The sequence below is a fragment of the Medicago sativa genome, chromosome 4 (assembly GCF_051527215.1).
Source record: "Medicago sativa cultivar Bolivia chromosome 4, Bolivia_mono, whole genome shotgun sequence".
Classification (NCBI taxonomy): Eukaryota; Viridiplantae; Streptophyta; class Magnoliopsida; order Fabales; family Fabaceae; genus Medicago; species Medicago sativa.
This window is the reverse complement of record NC_140752.1, coordinates 89,176,207-89,200,000: the sequence shown is the minus strand read 5'-3', so window position 1 is coordinate 89,200,000 and position 23,794 is coordinate 89,176,207. Positions and strand designations below refer to the sequence as shown.

Genomic DNA, 23,794 nt, shown 5'->3' with positions numbered 1-23,794 from the left:
GTCGTTTTGGCTTCATGTACTTTCTAGTTGCATATTTATCTGATGTTTGCTGTAATTGATATTACTCTGACATCTTATTTATTATGTATTCTGGTTCATAATATCTAGGGTGAGTGGATCCCTGTTGTTGTTGATGATTGGATTCCATGTGAATTACCGGGTAAACCAGCATTTGCTACAAGTAAAAAGGGTTATGAGCTTTGGGTCTCTCTATTGGAGAAGGCATATGCTAAGTTGCATGGCTCTTATGAAGCACTAGAAGGTGGGCTTGTTCAGGATGCTCTGGTGGATCTTACTGGAGGTGCTGGGGAGGAAATTGACATGAGGAGTGGTGAAGCCCAGCTTGACCTTGCAAGTGGTAGATTATGGTCTCAGTTGCTACGCTTCAAGCAAGAAGGTTTTCTCCTAGGAGCAGGAAGTCCTTCAGGTTCAGATGTGCACATCTCCTCTAGTGGTATTGTGCAAGGCCATGCATACTCAATACTGCAGGTAATGGAGACGGTGTTTAATATCGCATATCTATAACACTAGTTGGATATAAACCATTATAAGCTTTCACTTTATGGCTTAAAATTTTAGTAGACTTGGTCCTTGACATCACTATACAGCACCTGTATGAGCATAGGTCATGAAGTTATATAAGTAAACTTTTAACTAAATTGAGTGCCCAGCAGGCTTTTGGGTTAGGTGTGTTTTAGATATAAACCCAACAACTTGACCATTCATGAGCTTTAATATAACAACTTAACCCTTTAAGGGAGCTGTAGCATGACTGTTTGGATGATTTTCAATGGTCACTGTTGTCATACTATTTCAGGTAAGAGAGGTGGATGGGCATAAACTTGTTCAGATCCGAAATCCATGGGCAAATGAAGTTGAGTGGAATGGTCCCTGGTCTGACTCATCACCTGAATGGACGGATAGGATAAAGCACAAGCTGAAGCATATTCCGCAGGTAGTTATTTGTATTTCCTATTGTGGATTAGTCATATCCTTCTAACTCTTTGGTATCTTGTTTTGAATGAGGGGGTAATTGCTCACTCTCTGTTGTGAAATTTCATCTGCTGACAACAAGTGACCATTCTATTTTTACCTGTTGGACAGTCAAAAGACGGAATATTCTGGATGTCGTGGCAAGATTTTCAGATTCATTTTCGATCAATATATATTTGTCGCATCTATCCATCTGAGATGCGTCATACTGTTCATGGCCAATGGCGCGGTTACAGTGCTGGTGGCTGTCAGGATTACGATACATGGCATCAAAATCCACAGTTCAAACTTACTGCAACTGGGCAAGATGCATCACATCCAATTCATGTATTCATTACCTTAACTCAGGTATGAATGGTATTTGATGTTTAGTAATGCATTTATCAAAAAGATCATTCCCCTTGAATTTCTTTAAAACTTTGATTATCATATATGTATAGGGTGTGGGATTTTCAAGAACAACAGCCGGTTTCCGAAATTATCAATCCAGCCATGATTCGCTGATGTTCTACATTGGAATGAGGATACTCAAAACTCGTGGCCGACGTGCTGCTTATAACATATACCTTCATGAATCAGTTGGTGGGACAGACTATGTTAATTCTAGAGAAATATCATGTGAAATGGTTCTGGAACCTGAGCCGAAAGGATACACTATAGTTCCTACCACTATACACCCTGGGGAAGAAGCACCGTTTGTGCTTTCTGTTTTCACCAAGGCATCAATAACTCTTGAAGCTTTGTAGTGCCAAAGGGTGGCTACCTGTTGTATCTTATACCCTCTCGATAAGTTTTTTGCTTGGGTTCTCCGGGGATCATATACTTGCATTGCTGAAGTCATGTTTAAGAACATTTTGGTAATTTTCTCTTGGAACCTTCCCCCAATTTTCATATTATAGTAGTTTACATGTCATCTAACATTGTTTATGTTTTTTGCAGCCTATGATTATAAATTTCTATAAGGTTGAAGTTTCTTGCATGAGTGGACAGTCTTACAGCATTGAGATATGATTCCTGGTGGGGATGACCTGGCATCGTTTCGAATGGCATGGTGATTCATCATCTTGAACTATGCATCTGCCAGCATTGAAGAGGGCGCTCGGGGTGTTTATTGTGTACATAAAAAGTGGTACTATAGGAGTATACATGTAACCATTTAAGAAAAGTGGGAAAAGAAATAGCTGAAAATAAGTAGGAAATTACTAACATCTTATTCAAATGGTGGTGAAGCAGGGTGAGGAAGGTATAGTAACAAGCATTGTGTAACTGATGTAAATTCAGCTGCAGTTTTTGATTCTTGCAGAAGAGTATTGTACAAACACTAACATTTATCGTTCCCTATCATTTATTTACATTTGGGAAAATTTTGTACAAATGTTTCTCTAATCCAATTTGGCTTTGAAAGAAAATTAGTGTTTGCTAGTTTCGTTTTATATTTTGGGAGGGTAGGGTTTGCTGAACATTCTATTAAAGAAAATCACTAGATTATTACTTGTTATACATCAATTAGCTGAAAGTGTAAAAGAATAGGAAACAATAGAGTTTCCAGCTGGAAAATCACCATTTGTTGGAAAATCATCAAGGGAATTTTGGACCGCAATACTCTTACACTGTGTTTGGTTGAAGAGAAATAAGGGAGAGAGAAACTGCTGAGAGAGAAATTGGAGAGAGATATCAAACTTCTCCTGTTTGGTAGGCCAAGAAATAAGGAAGAGAGAAAGCATTATGGTGGGACCCACCACTTTTATCTTTCTTCGCTGATGTGCGTAGAGATCCAGGAGAAAGGTCCTTTTATTTTCACTTTCCATTGTATACCCTTGTCACCCTTTCCTCATTTTTGTTTATTTGGCAAAATAGTTATTATTTTTTTTTTTTGTGAACATTTTGTAGAATAGCTGTACTACGCTTTTTATGATCATAGTGATATTCCATTTTTCATACATAAATTTGGTTTTTTATTTTTACGGTAAGTATGGTTCTTTTCTTTCAGTAACACACGAATAGTTTTTTTTTTCTTTCTAAAGGATAATAACACGCATTTTATTTTGAAAGACGGAGAGTAGCACACATAAATAATTGTATACATCTTCCATTGTGGTTAACTAAATATTAATTTAACTCTTTATTAATTAATTTTTTTAGCAAAATAAATTATCTAAAGGCGTTTGAATAATTTAATTAATTAATTTATATTTTAGATTACCAAATAAAAAAATCATTTGATTAATTAATTAACTGAAATTAATTAAAGTAAAATAAAAATGTGAGAATGATAGTTTTTTCATGAAAGGGTATTTTAGTAATTTTAAATATAATCAACACTTCTCTCTCTTCTATTTCTCTTCTCTCTTTCTTAAACCAAACAACACCTCAAATCTACTCTGTTTCTCTTATCTTTCTCTCTTACCATATTCTCTCTCACCTATTTCTCTCTTCTCAATTTCTTCTCACAACCAAACATACCCTTAAGGAGCCTGAGAAAGAGGTCCACGATTCAGACCCCGCATACTTGCAATGAACATTTGTTTACAAAAAAAATAAAATAATAATAAATCCTTTTTGTAGTAGTAAACCTGTAATTAAATAGGTTGAAATATGACAACTTATAAAAAAATTCAACATGCCCTGTCTTGTTGGCTGAAATTCAAATACGACTCATTAAATTATGTGCGGTTCACATAAGTATAGGATGTTGCTATAACATGTGCCCTATTGGTCATCACATAAATATAGGATGTTGCTATAACATGTGCCCTGTTGGTCATTTCACACAAAAAAGTGTATAAATAAAAAGAAAAATATTTTTACTAAAACGCCTTTATGAAGTATTAGTGAAACGCCTTTATGAAGTATTTCACTGTTGCAATGAATGCAAAGTGTAAGTTATTGGATTGGGAGCAATGCAAAATAGGTTACAATTGAAAAAGTGTACACCCTTCAATCACTATTATAAACAAAAATCATCATTTTATATTCACTCAATTAATTATGTATATGGTTTTTATTATAAACCACATACATCATTAAATGAATGAATCTAAAATGTTGATTTTTGCATATAATAGCGACCATATGGTGTAATATTGAATTGAAAAGGATTATTTATTTTTGGACAATTTGTTTATTACAAATGGATCAATCATTGTGCATTGATGGAGTAATTTTTTAAAGGAAAATGTTGAACACCGCGACAAAACAAATCGCGAGAACACCACGAAGTAAATTTAGTGCTACACAATTGAAAATCCAACCTCAACTATACCCCACCACCCCCTTGTTTTCCAACCAGTGTCTTATTTAATTGGATAGAATACAATTCGTGAAGATTTCTTTATAAAAAGTGTCGCTACAAATAGCATTCCTGTTTTATTACTTCCTCCGTTTCAAAATGAGTGTCGCTTTAGCCAATTGCACACAGATTAAGGAATGGAATAAAGTAGTCAAATGTCATAGCAATTTTACCAAATTATCCTAATCAACTATTGGTTTGTTTTTCATTAAAGAAAAAATAATATTTTGGAAGTAGTGTAACATAGTATTAATTGAAGGGTACAATTGAAAAGAAAAGGTTATTATTGCATTGAAAACCGAAAGTGACATTCATTTTGAAACAATTTTTTTTTGCTAAAGCAACACTCATTTTGAAACGGAGAGAGTAATAAATTGAATGCACAAATTCTGAGACAACCTTTGATATTTTTTTTGAAGGAAGACAACCTTTGATATTTTGTTCGTTACATGTGTTTTAAAGGGACATGCAAACGTTGCGAATATGGTTTGAACTTCAACTCTCCACTTATGCGCATGAGTTTTTAATAGTCTATCAAACTAAAAATAACTGTACTGTTTAGTTTTTTTTTTTTTTTTAATTGTGAAGCGTAAAAGCAAATTGGCTTAATGCCTGAATAAATCCTTTTGACCAACCCACAAAACCAAAGGTCAAAACAATCATTACACTTTAATCGTTCAATAAACATTTTTTAGATAAAATTCCTATAATTTTTTTGATAAATTTCTGTCCATACTATATATAGATTATAGACAGCAGCATGTGTAAAATATACGGTGGAATAAATGCTCTAGGAGATTGTGATGATAAGATAGTGTGAAATGACTTATATCCTTGTCTTTGTCTCACTTGGATATTTTGAGGGTGTCATAATTAACAAGGAACCGTACAAAACCATGCATTCATTATCACCTCAAACCATATATTCAGTTCTCTAAATTGTCCAACTTGTGCTTGTATCAATAATAGGAAAGGAAATGGAAGAGAGAAAGAGTAGTAGTATGCATGTTTTAATGGTTCCATACCCAAGTCAAGGTCACATAAACCCAATGCTTCAATTCAGCAAACGTTTGAGCACAAAAGGAGTTAACGTCACAATGGTCACAACCATTTTCATCTCCAAAACCATGCATCTCCAATCATCATCCTTACCTTCAACCCTTCAATTTGACTTCATATCTGATGGCTATGATGAAGGTGGCTTTGCTCAAGTTGGCAACATATCAATCTATCTATCTCACATGAAAACCATAGGCTCCAAGAATTTGAAGGAACTCATTCAAAAACATAATGTTTCTGATCACCCTATAGATTGTGTAGTATATGACCCTTTTCTTCAATGGGTTTTGGATGTAGCCAAAGAATTTGACTTACTAGGAGCTGCTTTTTTCACTCAAATGTGTGCTGTCAATTACATGTATTATTATGTTTACCATGGACTTTTAAAGCTTCCTATATCTTCAATGCCAATTTCTATGCCAGGGCTTCCTTTGCTTGATCTCAAAGATACCCCTTCCTTTGTTTATGACCCTGGCTTCTATCCTGCTTACTATGAGATGGTTATGAATCAATATTCTAACATCCATAAAGCAGATATCATTCTTGTCAATTCCTTCTACAAGCTAGAAGACCAGGTTTTTTACTCACCTCCTCCTCTTTATATTCCTTATTATGTTTGAAGTTATTTTATCATCAATTCCATAGACCTATGGAAGATTAGTGGGACACATTAGTGTGATCCACTTATTAAAATTGCTTTCACTAATCTATCACTTATGTCTATCTCTCTTAAAAATAAACAATAAATAGAGGGTGGATAAATGAAGCAAACTTAGACTCATAATATATGATACTTCCTCCGATTTTTTCGTAAGAAACAAAAGACATAAATCATCAAGACCATTGACACACATTGAAAACAATTATTTTCATTTAATACTAAATTTAAATTTATTTCATGGATACCCTGTATTAATTACTCTTAATTCCACTAACTTACTTACTTTTAATATTCTCTCTCACAAATGAAATTTAGCTTCCAACACATTTAAAAATTTGTCCATGTTTCTTATAAAAATGACCAAAAATATTTGACACTTTTATTTCTTATAAAAAAAAACCGTGACCATTTATATGTATATGATCTCTCATCTTACAATCACCATCACATAACAGAATCATGTATCAGCTATTAACCTCATATTTTAATTAATGTGGTAGAGTAGTAATTGTAACGAAATGTAATTATTGATATAAACTGAATTTTGGTAGAGATTTGGTTGAACAAATTATGATCTCATCATTTTCCATATGAATGATATATAAGGTGGTGGATTCTATGTCAAAGCTATGTCCAATATTGACAATTGGGCCAACAGTTCCATCCTTTTACTTGGACAAGGGAGTACCAAATGACAAAGACAATGATTTGAATCTCTTCCAATTAGACTCATCACCTATTGATTGGCTGAATTCAAAGCCTGAAGGGTCAGCTATTTATGTATCATTTGGAAGCATGGTATGCTTTAGCATAGAGCAAATGAAGGAAATAGCATTAGGATTATTAGGAAGTGGTTCAAATTTCTTATGGGTAATCCCTAATATGGAGAAAAAGAATATCTCAAAAGAGTTGATTGAAGAAATGAGTTCAAGTGGAAAAGGGTTGGTAGTGAATTGGATACCACAGTTGGAAGTTCTATCTAACAAAGCTATTGGTTGCTTTCTAACACATAGTGGATGGAATTCAACACTTGAAGCATTGTGTTTAGGAGTGCCTATGGTTGCAATACCACAGTGGACTGATCAACCTTTGAATGCAAAATATGTTGAGGATGTGTGGAAAGTGGGAATGAGAGTTAAGGTAAATGAGAATGGGATTGTGACAAAAGAAGAGATTGAGAGTTGCATTAGGAAAGTGATGGAAAATGACATTGGAAGAGAAATGAAAATTAATGCTAAGAAATGGAGAGAATTGGCTATAGAAGCAGTAAGTCATGGTGGCACTTCAGATAACAACATCAATGAATTTGTAAATGAGCTGAAGAGGTCCTAAACTAATGTTAATATGTATTATGGAATTATAACTATGCGTATTTGTTTCAATTAATATTGGAGTCCTTGGATTTGGATTGTATGAGATGTTTATTATTTTCCTTATGTCAGTGGTGGTGCTTCTATTCTCTTGACAACATAAATATGTTAATACACACACACACACTCAAACACCAAACTAGTGTAATACCTCCGCAACTGATATCAGAACTCGATGAAAATATGAGATCGAATGCTACATGGTATGAAGAGAAAATTCATACCATGTAGCATTCGAAAATTAATGCTCAAGACTTTAAAATTAGTTATTGTTTTTGCATTTTTTAGAGTGTGTTGTAACATTGTTGTAACATTGTTCGTGGCTGTAGATTTGAAATTCAAATAGTTTATCTTATTTGTAAATTTTAGCCTTAAACCAGTGCCGGAATTTGGCTCTTTTAGTGTGTTAATTTCCAACTGCTTCTGCATAATATATGTGACTGGCAATTACTAGAGTGAAGAAGTGTGTATTACATATTTTAGTGGTACTTGAAATCATTCAAAATTTTGACGAACATTGATGTCCTCGTCGTTGAATAGAAATTTAAGATCTTCCACATTCTTGTGGACTTGTGGTCGAGAGAGTTGCTCGATCAGTGTTGATTGCACAAAGTAAGGAAAAAAAATGAATAATTAAGTTTTTAGGCACTCATATTTTTTGCCAGTCTCAATCTTATGAATAACACTACGAAATTCTACTTACTACAAGCTTTATCGATAATTGTTAGAATCAACTGTAAACCCATTTTTTTTTTAAGAATCAACCGTAAACTATACAATGATGTATAAGAAACTTTATACTGTGTTGATTGGATCTCTATTACTTAAAAGGTTTGAAAATTAAAACTAAGTAAAAACAACCTATTCAACCATTTTTTACCAATGGTTTTTTTTTTGTTAGTACCACTTTTTTACCAATGGTTTGGACATAATGAATCAATTTTTTATATTTTGTCTTGAAACTAAATACTAGTTCTTAAAAATTAAATTAATGTACTAAACAGCTTGTATTCAATTGATAAAATCAACTGATCCATATTAGTTTTGAAATCGTACTCCAAAATTCTATTATCCCGCTAGGCCTTAGGCATATTGATCACACGGAATTCAAGGAATTCATATATTCAAATAAAAATTATTGACAAGTATTCTTACAGCAATTGTCAATAAATAAAAAAATCCTCAATTTACGCTTTAATTTTCATTTATTCATACATTTTGTTTGTTCATCAAAATAATATATTTTGTTTCTTACCGAAAGTCTTTAAAACTCTAGTAGTAAAAACTACTCAATAATGCATTGTCTCATTTATACTTCACCGGGCTATCTTTAACTATCATGTGTAAATCTGAGCATATTTGTGTCATCAGCTGTCAAAAATTTACAGAGCTTGTACACGCTTCCTTTTCATCCGACTGCTACAGTTGAACTACTTATTAATACATAATACAAAATCAATGACGAAGAGATTTTGAATACCCTAAAATATATTTGCACCACATTTTGTGTGGCATGGAATAACAAAAATAAGATGTATCTGGAAATCATGCAAGGGATCATACCCTCATGGTCTTTCATCTTCAGCTGTATGACCATCTTCTCTCCAACCACCCAATTTAACAATGTCCTCCACTAGTATTTTCCCATCTATAGCAACAGAACAAGTAATTAGTAATTACTGAATTCATCAACTAATCTTCATAGAGAATAAATAGTTTTAGTTCAGAGAAATATAACAAGTGTCCACACTATTAAACCAAATATGCCTACATCCCTCCACCCCAACCACAACAAAAAATAAATAAATAAATAAATAAATAAAGATAAAACGGGGATGGGAGGAAGACTGGGACTTCATGGTTTCGCTGTGTGAAAACAGAAGAATTTATATGCCCAAACATAGTCTGAGGTACTGGTCAGACACCTATTGTTTTGCAGGTGAAATTCCATGAGAATTTTACTTGCATTCAATTTGCGTGAATAATGAACAAACCTTTTCTTTAAATGCACTTCAAAACAAAGAAAATCTGGAATTATTAAGATTTAAAATAAGTTGGATGCTTGACAGAGGAAAGATACATACCTTTATCTTTGGAAAGATTGCTGACGAGTTCTTGGACGCCTTCTTTCCCCAATGTATTCTTCAAGTACATTGCAGCCGATGCTACCTCCTCAGGAGTTACTTTCCCATCATAATCTCTGGAAAAAAGTAATTCATCGTAAGCATAACTTGTTCCAAAGAACAAGACTTGAATGAGTGTTAAACAAGAAAAAAAAAAAACATACACAATGTCCAATTTATCATGTTAAATTAAATACCACAGCATGACATCCCAAACTAGTTTTAACTAAGCATGTAGAAATGAATTATTTCCACTTAGATTGTGATCGTGTCACAACTTGGAAAATGTGTTCAACAATTATAATCCCTCTCAGCCATCAGATGACAGCACATTAAATCGCAATCAAAATTCGCATAATTCCCTCAGTATTAGTGAACTAAACTGTAATCCAAGTGAATAAAGCACAATGAAGCAGCATTGTAGATGATAAAGCACAATGAAGCAGTGACGGCTGTGAAATTTCTCGACTCTTGTGGAAAGCCATAATAGAAAGAGCCCTAATTGGTGGTTAAGTGAATAACATAAGCAGGAGAAAAAGATGCACATGGTATCTTCGGTGGTAAGTCGCTGAATACTTTCTTAACTCATTTCCCTGAGTTTGTACGTGTAAACAATATACCCCCATTCTCACAAAATTTCAAAATCTGGCCAAGGAAGGTCACTTCTCCCAAACCATTACCCCAACTTCCATCCACCAATAATCGCCTTATTTTGCTAGATCTATTTGTTCTTCGGTATGAACATCAGTTAAGACCATTCTTTGACATAACAGAAAAATACTAAAAAGGGTTCCCAACTAACGACCAAAAGAACAATAGCAATTAAGGGCCCATTTGTTACAGCTATTTTTAAAAATGATTTTTAAAGTGTTTTGTCTTTTTGTTATACTTTTTTAAAAAAGAATTTTTTAAAGAAAGTTTCAAATGAGAAATTGGTTTAAGTAGCTTCTCATAAAAAATCATTTTCGAGAGATCTTTTTGAAAAAATATGTGATTCTTAATTCTTATTATGGTAAATCTCTAACAATGAATATCTAAGTTACTGAAAGTCAAAGTTATTCTTTTAATTTATAACAGATGAATTCGAAATAGCTTCCACCATTTTGTAGCAAGTTTTCATAAAATCATTTTTAACAATATAAAAGTAAAAATCACTTTTTTTAATCTATAACAAATGGGCCCTAAATCAAATGACTCCTATACAACTCACTGTAAGCACAATAGCAGCTCATTGCGGTGGGGTGGCACGGAAAAATGGCCAGACACCTCCACACACGTCGGAGCGGAGTCGTGGCTTTGCGTTGCGTATTTGCATCATGTTTGGACTGCTGGGACAGGAGCGCTACAGTGGTGGAATAGAAAAAAACCCATAAATACCCTTAAAATCTAGTCATTACATGGGCATTTTAGGGGTTTTGCAAAATGAAAAACCTTAATTTCCATCTCGACCAAGCCACTTTGCTTTAGCCTCCCTCTTGTTCCTTACATGCTCATGCCTTTGTGACCCCCATTAAAAAAACTTTTAAAGACCAATGTGGAAGAGCAAGTACAAACCTATCCAGAAGCCTCCATCGGTCACCAATTTTGGCATCCACGTCATCTATTTCCTTCTCAAGATTTTGGAGCATGGCATCAACCTGACAGAATTTCAAATAATTACAAATTCATAACTGAAAATTAAGTTTCTAGCTTTCCTTCAAGACTTGATAAATGATAAGGTTCTTACTCTTTCTATGAGTGCGGATGACACCTTATCCCGATCATCATCCGACTCAGCAGCATGCTCATGTTCCTCTCGGGCAGCTTTATATGCCTTAAAGGCATCTTTTTCACCATCTGAACCCTCTTTCTCTACCATGCTGTTATAGAGTTCTATCTGTTGACACCCAAAACAGCCAGATGAGGGTGGCAAATGAAATATTTGTAACACACATATAGAGAATGTTATCAATGTGACGTTCATACATAAAAAAAACCACATTATAGATCATCGGGGCATGTGCCCCACACCTGCAATAGAATTCACCCTAACTAACATTTAAAGGTGATATTTTTAAATAATGTCACAGATGGGTTGTTTCAAGAATGCTTGTAGAGTGAAATGTATTTTTTATTTTTTTGGTAATAAACGGGGCCTAAGCTCATTTTTTAATGCAACACAATGTTCCATCATTTACTGAACCTTCAGTAACAAACAACATACAGAGGTTCACCCAATAACAGTGGTAATTATGTCACAGTAATTAGAGCATTTGAGTCCCCAGTGAATTCAGAGAGTATCCCCTCCACAAGCGTAGGACATTCGGACCCGTTATAGGGACTAATATCTGCTCGGGGCTTAGGCCTTATCTTAAAGTTATTCGCTTCTTATCAAGAATGTGTTCTGTGTAGCTCGAATTGAGGTCTACCCAATATTGCTTAACCAACTGAGCAGCACCAATTGAGTAAAGCCAAAGGGAAGCCTTGGCCCAACAGTTGAAGTTGCTACCATGTGACCAGAAATCTCGAGTTTGAGTCATAGAATTAGTCTAAAACTGAATTAAAGATAAATATGATATTTTTTTAGAAAGATGCAAACTTTAAATCTAAAACTGGATTTCGGGAAGAAAAAAAGTTATGTCATAGGAAATAACTCATTACAAACACATGCACACACACCACTTTCTCACTAGCGTTAGCAAACTCCACCTTTTTTGTTTTGGAAAAAATATAAAAAAGTGCTTGAGACTTATATTTGGTGTCACTGAATCTTGACTCCATGCACTTGTGTGTCTAGATATCGGAGCCTATCTAGATGCATTGTTGGGAGTAAGGATAAATGGAGGATCCATTTAGAGATAGATAGACACAAAAATAGACAGTGGGTCCTACCATTAAGTGGATCCCACCATCATTAATTATTGTATTTTTCAAACTTCTGTGTCTTTATCTCTCCAAATGGAAGAAAAGAAGAGGATCCCAACTCCATTGTTGGACCACTAGATGTCCAGTCCTACAAATTATTTTAAGATGTCTGGCTCTGAATGTTAAGAGTGTGTTGGAGATCCAGTGACTACTGATATGGCTGAGATAGTGATATAAGTGGGGGTAAAACCCTTAACACATAAGCTAACTTCTGGGATTGAGTAAGGCTCAGATCCAAATTCTAAGATATAACATAAAAAATAAATGAAATAGATGTCGGCCAACTTTAAAATCAAATAACATAATTATAAATGCACCCTGTAACATAACAGAAAAACATCAGCTAATTTAGAGGTACCTATTCAAAATCATGCAGAAACTTTACCTAAAGGCAAATATGTAGAAGATATAAAAGCAAATGACTGGGTATTAAAGATTCCAAATTACCTCTTTATTAACTAGTCTTAGAAAATCTTCACGCTCTGTACTTACAGACTGTCATCACATTAAAAAACATTAGCATGTATCAAACCTATTTCGCCAATTGTAGCAATTGAGAGTTCTAAACATTAAATTCTCACCGACGCAGAAGCTAAAACAGCTAATGCACGGCTAATTTCACACAGCTGCTCTTTGCTTTCCACTGCTCTGTTTCTAGCAAGTTGATGTGCTTCTTTTGCCGTTGAAATATTCATCTCATTCAAAGCCTTATCTTCCTGACTAGAATCCGTCTCAATTCTTGCTTGCTCCGCTTCCTCCTTTTCTTCCTCCTCCTGCATTTTAGTTATAACATTATATATCAGTGTTAGGAGCCGTGGAATCTTGATTCAAAATAAAATTACCAAATTTTAATCAATTGAAACATTTAAACCTAGAAAATGATCTTTATGGTGAACTCTGCACATCAATACCTGAAACTTCTATTCTTTAACCTTCTTATTATTAGACTCCAATAGAATTATACCCAAAAAAATATTAAAAAGGTTCTATTTATAACATCAATTATTAAGTATTTTTCATTAGGCTCTTGTCACATGAATCGAAGCAAATATCAGAAACTGATGAGAACAATTTTGTCATCCTAATGAAACAAAACAACCTTCTAAAAAGTAATGCAATTCCATATTTATTTACCTTAATACGTTCTTCCTGCATTTCGAGGAACTCCAGTTTCCTCTTCCTTTCTGAGACAGAATCCTCAGAGGGTAAAGATGTAACTTGTATAGTATCTACAAGCTCATCAGGGAGAGAAGAAATTGTATTCTGTAGTATTTCTTCTGGTTTCGATCTCCCAGACACAATAAATGCCCTGTAAAGGTCATCAAGCAAGATATCAAATACATATCCAGCAGGATCTTTAATTTTTAATTATTGGCAATGGTTCCCAACAATGGGGGCTTTGCAAAATTACCTTGAAAGTATCAAAAGAGATGATGGTACAGAGTGATTCAAAGATAAGTCCAACCAATCACGAAGCTGTACAAGTGAACACATTTTAGAATAGAAATACCAAAGTAACATTTGATATTCATGAAAACTGGTGTTGCGAATTTGCAAAGTTGAAATATCATCATTCGGATCCAGTACTCCAATATAACACAAATCATCATAACATTGTTCACAACACAAACCTGTTGGCGCATTTCTTCAACAGAACGCAACCCAAGCATGCCTCGCTCTCTACAATCTTCCCGGAGTTCAGCTTCTGAAAGAGAATCTACACCTTCTTCTTGAATCAATTTATCATCTTCCTTAATCCTAACAAAAAGAGGAATGGTTGCATGTAAACACAATCACGGTGTCACAGTGTAAGTGGTAATTGGAGTAGCTCAAAAGGTGAATAAACCCTTTTGTTGATTCTTTGTCACTTGTGAGTTGTGACGTGAATCAAAAATATTACACCAGAAATGAATGTTGAACGATACTAAAGCAGTTGGATCAGTATTCTTTATAAAAATAGCAAGGGGAGACTACCTATATTGATTCTTTCCTAATAACAAAGGAACATTTTTATCAGAGATTTTCGTAAAATTTTCCAGATTTTATTACAAAAAAAAAATCAATAAAATCTCATCTTGCAATTAAAAAGTAATTCAAATGTGATAAAAAGTAGTACGAAAAATGTATCTTACATCCGTAGACGTTTTCGTAGCATATATCGTAGGTATGCATCAGTTCCAAAAGGATTGATACCCATGTACTTGCACATATTTACTAATCGGGGCCTACAAACAGTGAAGAAGCGGTCAGAAATCACGATACCGCCTCACAACCAATAAAAAAAATAAAAAATAAAAAAAAGCATATTGAAGTCAAACAGAGTGAAGAACTAACCTGTTTATATTATCTAGAGTAAGCTCATCATTAAACAACTTAGCAAAACCCAAAATTTCCTCATTAGAGATACTTGAACCTTTTCTAATCTGCAAAAAGCAAAGAAAGGGTACATATGACAATCTAAACAAACAACGTTTGGGAAAAAAAGATTGACAAAGGATCAAATAAGCTGAATCTTTAACCATGTTTATAAAGTCATCAAGATCTTCAGCTGTTTTCTTCTTTTCTCCGCTACCGGAGTTTTGAACTTCTTTTGCCATTTCTTTGACTGTATCTTGGAGGAATCTTGCATACTCCATTCTTGCCTTGAGTTTCCTTTTCAATGCTTCCTACACATTGAGAAACTAAGTCACACAATCACCTTACAATGGACAAACAACCAAAATCTACGCATTCATCACAACCACATAAAATAATAAGACACAAACATTGTTTATATAAACTGGTTCATACCAATATTATTGATGATATCCCATTAGAATGCATAGTTTTCAATAAAGATGATCACTATGCATGACCAGTGGCTGTCAGAAAACAGGGCATATATTATTTAGCACATCATGTCCAGTTGGCAACTAATGCATATTAATGACAAAAAGGACATTATGTTGATATTGATCTTCAGGAGCTATCCTCTACATAGGGCCACCAACACTGGCTGGGACAGGCCTTGCAGTGGCTTAGTTATACTATTTATTTTTCCCTTGGTAACAGACAGAATGGTACAAAAAGTCTTGAATGGTAAGACAAAACTTTAAACAAGGGATGGGAGAACAACTGTCATGTAAGCTCGGTTTATCATTAACAGACATAATACACAGAGAGTGGACAAAAATCACGAAAAAATCTTAGTAATTACCTGTTCTTTCATCTTGTCCTGAAATGTTGATGGCAACATGTTGGGGAACACCTTAAGAAACACAGGCAAGAGGAATTCCATAAAGGGGACAATAATGAAAACTGCAACGGGAACTAGCCTAAAGATATCGGCAGTAGTTCGCGTCAGCTGCTGTCTCTCCCTTCTAGAGAGACTCTTCCCATTAGCAAGCTTCAACAACAACCTGGAACTGATTCTCACATCAGCCCACAGCAGTTTACAACCCAACCAGTAATGCTTCAATGTCGATATGAACTCGTCTTTCCAGTGAACAAGTTTGTTGGCCCAGTCCGCTCTGCAGCAAACCAAAATTCAAAATCACCAATCATAAATTATGGTTTCTATTTGCAGCACGCAATATTATAGTTTTCGAAGTGTACACTAATTGCAGCCACATCAGCTGTTTGCAATCTCTAATTTTCAACAATCACAACATGATCGTAACTACAACTTAAAATCATAAGACATCCACAATTTCTATGATTGTAAGATCAATGTACTGTAAGTCTCAAGACTTGTTTGCACCTGGGGAATTCGAACCCGAGACCTAGACAGAAGCACACTCTTAGTCTCAAGCCTTCACCACCAGGCCATGCCCACCCCTATTACACCCCTAATTTCTACAATACCAAGGCATCCATAAGTGCAATCTAAAATAATAAATCATCAGTAATTGCTATAATAGCAATTGCAATCATAACCTATGAAGCACCGACTCCGACACTAACACATCTACACTGGTAATAATTTGAAGGAAAAAAAAAAAAAAAGAGTAACTCACCTGCTCATGGAAGCAACAGCTCTCAAAGCAGGACCAATCCCTAAAATCACAGCCCTAACTCTTTGCACAACACTCTGCGCATCTTTCTGCGCTTCTTGAGAACGTTTCGCTTTAGCTTTTGCTTTCGCTTCAGTTAATCCTTCAACCGCTTGATCGCATTCCTCAGGAGAAGCTTCTTTCCGCTTCTTCACCACATCATCATTCTCCGGCGGTTCTTCCTTCTTCCTCGCAGCCGCCTCCGACGACTGCGACAAAAACCTCACACCAATCGACTCATTGAACACATTCGATTTTGCAAAACCGTTCCCGGAACTACTCGCGTTTGTAAATCGGCGAACGACTTGTCCAAAAACTGGGGAGTAATTGAGTAATTCCTCTTTTGCAGAAGCGATAGAACGAAAAGATGAAATCGAAGATGAAGATTGTGAAGTGTTGTTGAGATATTGTTGAATGGAAGTTCTTGTTCTTCTTCTCAAAATCGCTCGAGAAGCCATTTTGTTTGATTAAGCTGGAAAAAAAAATGCATATAAGTGATTATGGATTTAAATAGTACAAAATAACGATCACAGTGAACTTAAATAATGAAACTAAATAAAATATTATTACATAATAATAAAAGTATCACTATCAAGAATTGAGATTATGATTGAACTTACTAGAATAAGTGAGTATTATTATTAGTATGTGAAGCGTGTGAAGAAGAATGAAGAGAGAAAGAAAGAAAAGGCCACCAGAGAATGGTAGAGAAGAAAAGAGAGGTTTAAGGAAGGGGATAACTGTTTTTTTACGATTTTGTCCCTTACTAATTACACGTTTTTCATTTTTCAATCTTTGAAATTGTTCAAGGGTATATGCAGATGGATCATTCCTTTGACTTCTTGGCTTGTTGCTCAAGAAGATTGAGTGTGTTTCTTGTTCAATGCAAATCCTTTTTTTTTTTTTAAGAAAATCCAAATCCAATAATTGTAAAGTTGAAAATTCAATAAACATTGAAACAAAATTTTATAAATGATAACCAAAATTAAATAATCATTTGAATTATTTGGATCATCTCAAGTTTGATTTTGAAATGAAATCAATTCAATAACTAAATAAGATAATGGAAGGCATGCATTGATTTATTTGTTGAATTAAAACCAACTCGGGTTAATGTGTGACCACTTCTACAAGTCGAAACGACGTATAAACAATCCCTATCTAAGTAACTTGTAATTTCTCAGTTTTACAATCAATGTCTAAAAGTTTTCGAAGAGTATAAGGTAGAAGAAGAGGGTTTGAGATAATAGATTATGAAAAATTCATGTTTTTAGAAGTGGTTGGGTATTTCGCTTGTACAAGTTTATGAAATATGTGATAAAATGAAGTTAAACAAATATATTGTCAAATATACATAGGGAAACGATTCACTTGTTTTCCTTAGACAGTGAAATGATTCATTTTGATGAGTGAAACAGTTTTCTTTTAAAAAAACACAAAAAAAATATATCACATTTTCAATAAAAAAAAACTCAAAAAAAAAAACACATTTTCAAATGAGTGAGACGATTTACTTTTAGAATATCATAAAAAAATCACATTTTTGAAAGAAAGAAAGTGAAACCATTTGATCAAATGAGTGAAATGATTCACTTTGTAAAAACATGCAAATTTTAAAAAGGGTTAATAGTGATTTATCACCCAGTAATATAGGCTATTTCCGATTTTCCACCCTATAAAAAATTTTGTTTGGTTTTCGTCCTTGTAATTTGAAGATTTCTGGTTTTGGACCTTCATGAATTTTGACAGTACAAAATCGACGATATGGTAGGGGGCTAAATCGAAATTTGCTCAAATTAACATGGGGTAAACCGACATTTGTTCAAATTATAGGGGGTTAAATCTAAATTTTCTCAAATTACAGGGTGCGAAATTTCCCATGAAGGTCCAAAACCAAAAAATCTTCAAATTACAAGGACGAAAACCAAACAAAAAATTTTACAGGGTGAAAACCGGAAATAACCTATATTACAAGGGGTAAAGCACTATTAACCCTTTTAAAAATCAACACTTAGTAGATGAATGCAATGTTTAAAATAGTGCAACCTATACAAGGAGAGTATCCGAATAATAAATTTTATTTTTTAAAAAAACAATTATCCGATACTTTTCAGATACACCTGGGATACAAGCGATGGGTGGTGGAAAATCGGTATGTGTGGGCTACCTGATGTTTCTATTATATTTGGTATATATGTAATTGACTAAGTAATGTTGTTTTCTATTTAGGATATATCATATATGTAATTGAATAGTTGTCGCTTTCTTTATTATCAATATTACTTACATTTTATATTTCTATTGTTGTCGCCGTCTGTTTTTGTCTCTTTGTTTGTTTGAGAACGATGCTACTGTTGATTTTTGTGTGAAGACAATTTCATTGTTGTGCCTTATCGTTATTCTATGTCTGTTTGGTCTAGGTTTTTTGCCAATTTTTTTGCTTTTGAGTTTTAGTCCATATTTTGTATTTTGAGTTTTAATATGTAGTTTAAATTTGATTTTTTTATTGAAGTATCTCAGCCGTATCGTATCTTGAATTTTAAAATTTTCACGTATTGGTGTTAAATCGTATTCGTATCGTATCATGTATCTGAGCTTCATATGTGAATATCAAATCATCTGAGCTACCTACGTACACAAATTGTACTTATAAGTTTTGGCATCAATTCAAAACTGTCATTAAGCTTAATTACATATCAAACCAAAGGTAGGATGCTATCCAACACACTGTTTCAATAAACAACTAAAATTAACTAGAGTAGTGATATTTGTACAATTTTTTGGTACAACTTCTATGACAACTTTGGTTTTATCTCTTTTGATTGGTCAAAAATAATAGAGAGAGAAAAAAGAAGAGAGAGAATAAGAAGATAATATGAGTATGAGAGATAAAGTTGTCAAAAAGTTGTTAGAAAATGGTTGTACAAATATCATTTCTCAATTAACTAATAGTCATTACTACTTTATTTTTGTTGTAATTTGATCCACAACTTGCTTAAATAATTTATAAAATAGAAGCATTTTATAAGATTACTAAACCTTTATGAATGCATGTTTTATTTTTATTTTGTAAATAGACGAAGTAGTAAACACCACATAAAATCTACACAGAACTACGAGATCTTGGATTTGAACTCAAATGAAGGTGTTCAACCTAACAATATTAGCATTGACAGTTGAGCTAGATTTTACAAATGAAGGATGCATGTTTTTTTAATTAAATAAAATATTAAAACACAACAATTAATATATCAATAAAATTAAATTAAAATATTGATTTTGAATACTAGATAAATCACACACAATTAATTTTCAGTAATTCACGTGGATTAGACACGACTCTTTGAGTCATGCATCTCAATCACAAATATTACAACTACATGTATGAACAACAAATATACCTTCAAAGAATGCATATCGTCCTTTTTATTCATTTATTAAATATGATTTTTTGAATCATGCATGTAATGTGAGAATGAATATTATATATATATATATATATATATATATATTAGAAATATGAAGTGATTGTAAATTTTAACCCATATTATATTTATGTATTATGTATCAATTATTTATTAAACAACTATTTTTTAAAGAGTAAATTACACTCTCCTCCCCCCAAAGATGCTTGAATTACACTCCCCTCCCCCTTATAGCATATGTATTTCGGACGAGGTTTGAAAATAGCACCTCTAACAATAAAAACACAAATTTCACATCTTTAATTTTAGATTCTTCATAATTATCCATCACCCTATGATAAAAATATTTTTCAAATAGCCTCTATAATTTGGACGAAGTCTGAAAGTAGACCCTGTAAAAGGCTAAAATATAAAGAATCCAAAATTACAAGGGTAAAATCTATGTTTTTTTTATTTTATGAAGAATCCTCACCTTGCATCATTTGAGTACAAGATATTTATCAATTTCCATTGAATGCACTCCCAATCTTTCATATTGTAATCGTCAATCAACTTAGTTTTTACCCTAAAACAAATTTTAGTATGCATATAGGCACTCTTGTTCTATCTGTCTGCTAATAAATGTAATATTCTACTATTTTACGTAATTTTAACTGCTATCTCTAATTTATTTAGGTGTTTTATAAGTTTAAATACACTTACTAGTAATAACGAACTAATGAAGTACATTGTTGTGAAAAATAATCAATAACAATGTATTGTTTGTGATATGTAATAATTGTTCATAAATATGTAAATATACAATTATTATATAATAAGGTTTACACATATACACACGTAAATTTAAAATTGTTATACTATCCAATAAAACAAAAATGTTTGGTGTCTAAATTTGACAAAATAATATACACAAAACTACTCATACATACACACATGAAGAAGATGATGATGAGAGAGCTATTTATTTATGTTTTTATTATGACTTGTCTACAAAATTTGGCTTCAGGTGTGCACGAAGATGGAACACAACAATAGAGGCTTAATTTGCCATTATTCTACCTCGTGGTTCACCATTCTTGATAATATTGTACATGATATAATTAGACGGTAACAACATATGGTGCATATGTCGCTCGCTATAAGAAGTTTGATGTTGACAAATGTCATTATTAACCGGTGTTCAAGAAGAAAATTACCTTGTACTACGTCAAACAGCGAAAGTGTACATAGCAACCGAAGATACATGGAAGCTGGTTGAGGGGTGAAGTGGTGTGATTTTAAAGAGTATGTATAATAAATATGATAATTGGAGCATCCAATCAACTCTAATATAAGAACTGGCTCGTACAAATAGAAATTAATAAGAGTCTATGTAATGACAATTACAGGATTTGAATATGAACATATTAAGAGCAAATCTACAACTAATATAATTATTTTTTCTTTTACTTTGTTGCAAACAAATATAACTAATAAGTAGCCTCTTCATAACCTACTAGATTAAAAGCATATTCTAATCTATTATAATGTATAATTAAACTTTAATTGTACTCAATTTTAATCCACATCTATCTCTTATAATCTAATCCAACAAGTACGGAACAAATTCCATATAACTCAACAATTTTCATGTTTTATCCCTTCGTAACCTACTAGATTAAAAGCAGATTCTAATCTATTATAATGTATAACAAGTATGTGCTACACTTAACGTATGTTGCATTATCTCTTCGGTGGAGCAAACACAAGTTATCACAAATTAATGGCTTTTAACTCTTAAGTTGTCTTATCTCTTCGATGCAGGGAACAATTTTCTATCATAGCATCAATCCAAATTTGCAGTCAAAGTATGACAAAAAATAAAAAAATTCAATCAAAACCACAAGTGAATTTCATCTCATAATTTTAATTCAATACTAGCTCACTATAATTACATGCTCAAAGTGGAAAATTAATAACACATGTCCTGAGACATGAAAACAACCCAAAAGAATATTTGATTAAAAATTGTCACTAAATAAATTATACACCACCATTATGAAGTACGAATTTCTCCTCAAAAAATAAAAATAATTATGAAAGTACCAACTTGGTTTCTACCAACACCTTCAAGGGAAATCACCGTAGTCATTTTCACTTAATATTCAAGTAGAACTTGTCATAATATTTTTTTTTTTGAACGCAAAAATTGAATTAAATAAAATCTTCCAAGCACCCTATGAGAAAATGTTAAACTGCACCATCTATGGATGCAAATGCAACCCAACAAAACCTTACATGATAACACGCGTACCCCCATCCTAGTAACTTATCAAAGTAAAGCTTCAAAATACATACGGATTTGACATGATCCAATAAGCAGATAAAAACAGTACATCATGCAGTTTAGCATAACGTAGAATGTTTAGAAAGGAGAAATTCTGCAATTGACACAAGATTAAACCCTTTACTTCTAACTAATTCCTGAAGCTGGCCTCTACCATTCCCCAATCTGAAAAAGTGATTGAAACTCTTCACAAAACAACTGAAGCATAGAATTCATTATAATTAAAATTTGTTACTTCTCCATTCCTAACCTTCTACATCCTTTGCTAATTTCCATTTTTTTTAGGGCGCGCAAGAAACTCATAGGATGGGAAAAGTAATGGCCTCAAAATTATATGCACAAGTCGGAGAATTTATGTTATTTTATCGGAAAAGAAATCGGACAATTGAACCTAATTTTGAATCAATGTATTCCTCACACTCACAGGTTAAAATGTTCATGTGGCATGCATGTAGAGTCTGTTTTCCCAAGTGAGAGTCCATTTTCAGGTCACATGTTTGTGTTGTGGCACTAAGATGGAAAATTGTTGGCCTGCCTCCTAAGTATAGAATGATGCAAGTATTGTCAGTTTTGAAACTCAATGGAACCTATGCCAACAGCTTCTCATAATTGGTATTCAAATTACGAGGTTTTTGAGCCAGTGAGAAGAGACACTTTTAGCATGATATAGTGGAGTATTATTTCGATAAGCAAAAATGCTAGATCATGACAGCAAAAAGAAGAGTCACCTACTCAGGTTTATAACCAATTAGCTATGCAAGTGTTGAAACTTGAGAGACTGGACAAGTTCGAAAATCCAATTTGCTTCGGTACATCATCCAGGCTGTGAAAACTTCTTGCATTATATGGACCAAACCACGTAGAGGGAGTTTCAAGTGAAACTCAAATGCATCATTCTTAATTTTTCATCTCAAAACATGTCTACTTTTGGTATTTGCTTAAGGGACGATGAGGCCTTTATGTGTGTGTGGCCAAGACATGCTGAACAGAACCCGTGTTACTCGGTGGGGGATATTTTTTTTCATCAAGAGATGGAGTGGCCAACAGAGATGAGATTGAATCAAGTTATTTTTTAAGTGTGTTGCAAAATATTGTAGCTTACATTCACTACTTGAAGGAATCCATTTTGGTATGCCTCAGTGCAAAGAGATCTTGTATATCAAGCCAAACTTCAAATTCATTAGGAGGAAAGCAAACGTGGTTACCCTACTTTAGATAGTCTCCGATCCCCACATTACATGACGTCCCGGCCAGTATTGCTTTCCCTCTTCCTATTCAAATGGGTGGATACTACTTTAGAAATCTATTTTGTACTTGAGAGAACTTAGTTTGAATTCTATGAGTGACTGATTTGCTTTCCCTCACTCAATCGACCAAACTGGGAATTAGTTCTATAGCAAGTTCAAATTGTCGAAACTTGTGAAGTTGCCTTAGGGTATTAACGAAGAGCCAAATATCATAATTACGATAAATTCCAAAACAAAATATTATTTTTTAAATATTTTCCAGTATGCCTAGTGTTATATTAGTACATTTTTCCAACTTTAAGAGCATATGCTCGTCTCCTTAAAAAAAAAGAGCATACGGTCGTCGATTAATAAGTAGACATCTAC

At 33.4% G+C, this 23,794-nt stretch overlaps 3 protein-coding genes and 1 non-coding gene across 5 annotated transcripts in view; 2 read left to right on the top strand and 2 right to left on the bottom strand.

Annotated features, from left to right (window-relative positions):
- The window catches only part of DEK1 (calpain-type cysteine protease family), a 20,767-nt gene extending 18,365 nt beyond the window's left edge, over nt 1-2,402 (top strand). Inside the window, exons 27-31 of one of the 2 annotated variants that reach the window (XM_085705233.1) lie at nt 109-489; nt 818-955; nt 1,105-1,341; nt 1,434-1,850; nt 1,957-2,402. In XM_085705233.1, coding sequence (XP_085561359.1) covers nt 109-489; nt 818-955; nt 1,105-1,341; nt 1,434-1,739 — 1,062 coding nt within the window. In that variant the 3' untranslated portion in view covers nt 1,740-1,850; nt 1,957-2,402. Of the gene's footprint in view, nt 1-108; nt 490-817; nt 956-1,104; nt 1,342-1,433; nt 1,851-1,932 lie in introns of both variants that reach the window. The other variant, XM_085705232.1, reaches the window with a different exon arrangement.
- Nucleotides 2,403-5,232: 2,830 nt separating this feature from the next.
- On the top strand, nt 5,233-7,470 carry LOC146933452 (flavonol 7-O-beta-glucosyltransferase UGT74F1-like). Its single transcript, XM_085705228.1, has 2 exons — nt 5,233-5,916; nt 6,609-7,470. Exons 1-2 carry the CDS (start codon nt 5,260-5,262, stop codon nt 7,332-7,334), a joined length of 1,383 nt encoding a protein of 460 aa, XP_085561354.1. The 5' UTR covers nt 5,233-5,259; the 3' UTR covers nt 7,335-7,470.
- Nucleotides 7,471-8,680: 1,210 nt separating this feature from the next.
- On the bottom strand, nt 8,681-17,126 carry LOC146933450 (uncharacterized). Its single transcript, XM_085705231.1, has 16 exons — nt 17,051-17,126; nt 16,395-16,902; nt 15,596-15,908; nt 14,919-15,065; nt 14,734-14,822; nt 14,532-14,624; nt 14,031-14,157; nt 13,811-13,875; nt 13,534-13,708; nt 12,981-13,172; nt 12,847-12,894; nt 11,222-11,371; nt 11,050-11,132; nt 9,457-9,572; nt 8,936-9,020; nt 8,681-8,788 (listed from the first exon to the last, which is right to left on the bottom strand). Exons 2-15 carry the CDS (start codon nt 16,886-16,888, stop codon nt 8,938-8,940), a joined length of 2,175 nt encoding a protein of 724 aa, XP_085561357.1. The 5' UTR covers nt 16,889-16,902; nt 17,051-17,126; the 3' UTR covers nt 8,681-8,788; nt 8,936-8,937.
- LOC146933451 (small nucleolar RNA snoR74) lies at nt 11,655-11,750 on the bottom strand. The gene has a single exon (XR_015009129.1). It is a non-coding gene; the product is annotated as a small nucleolar RNA snoR74 (small nucleolar RNA).
- Nucleotides 17,127-23,794: the final 6,668 nt, after the last annotated feature.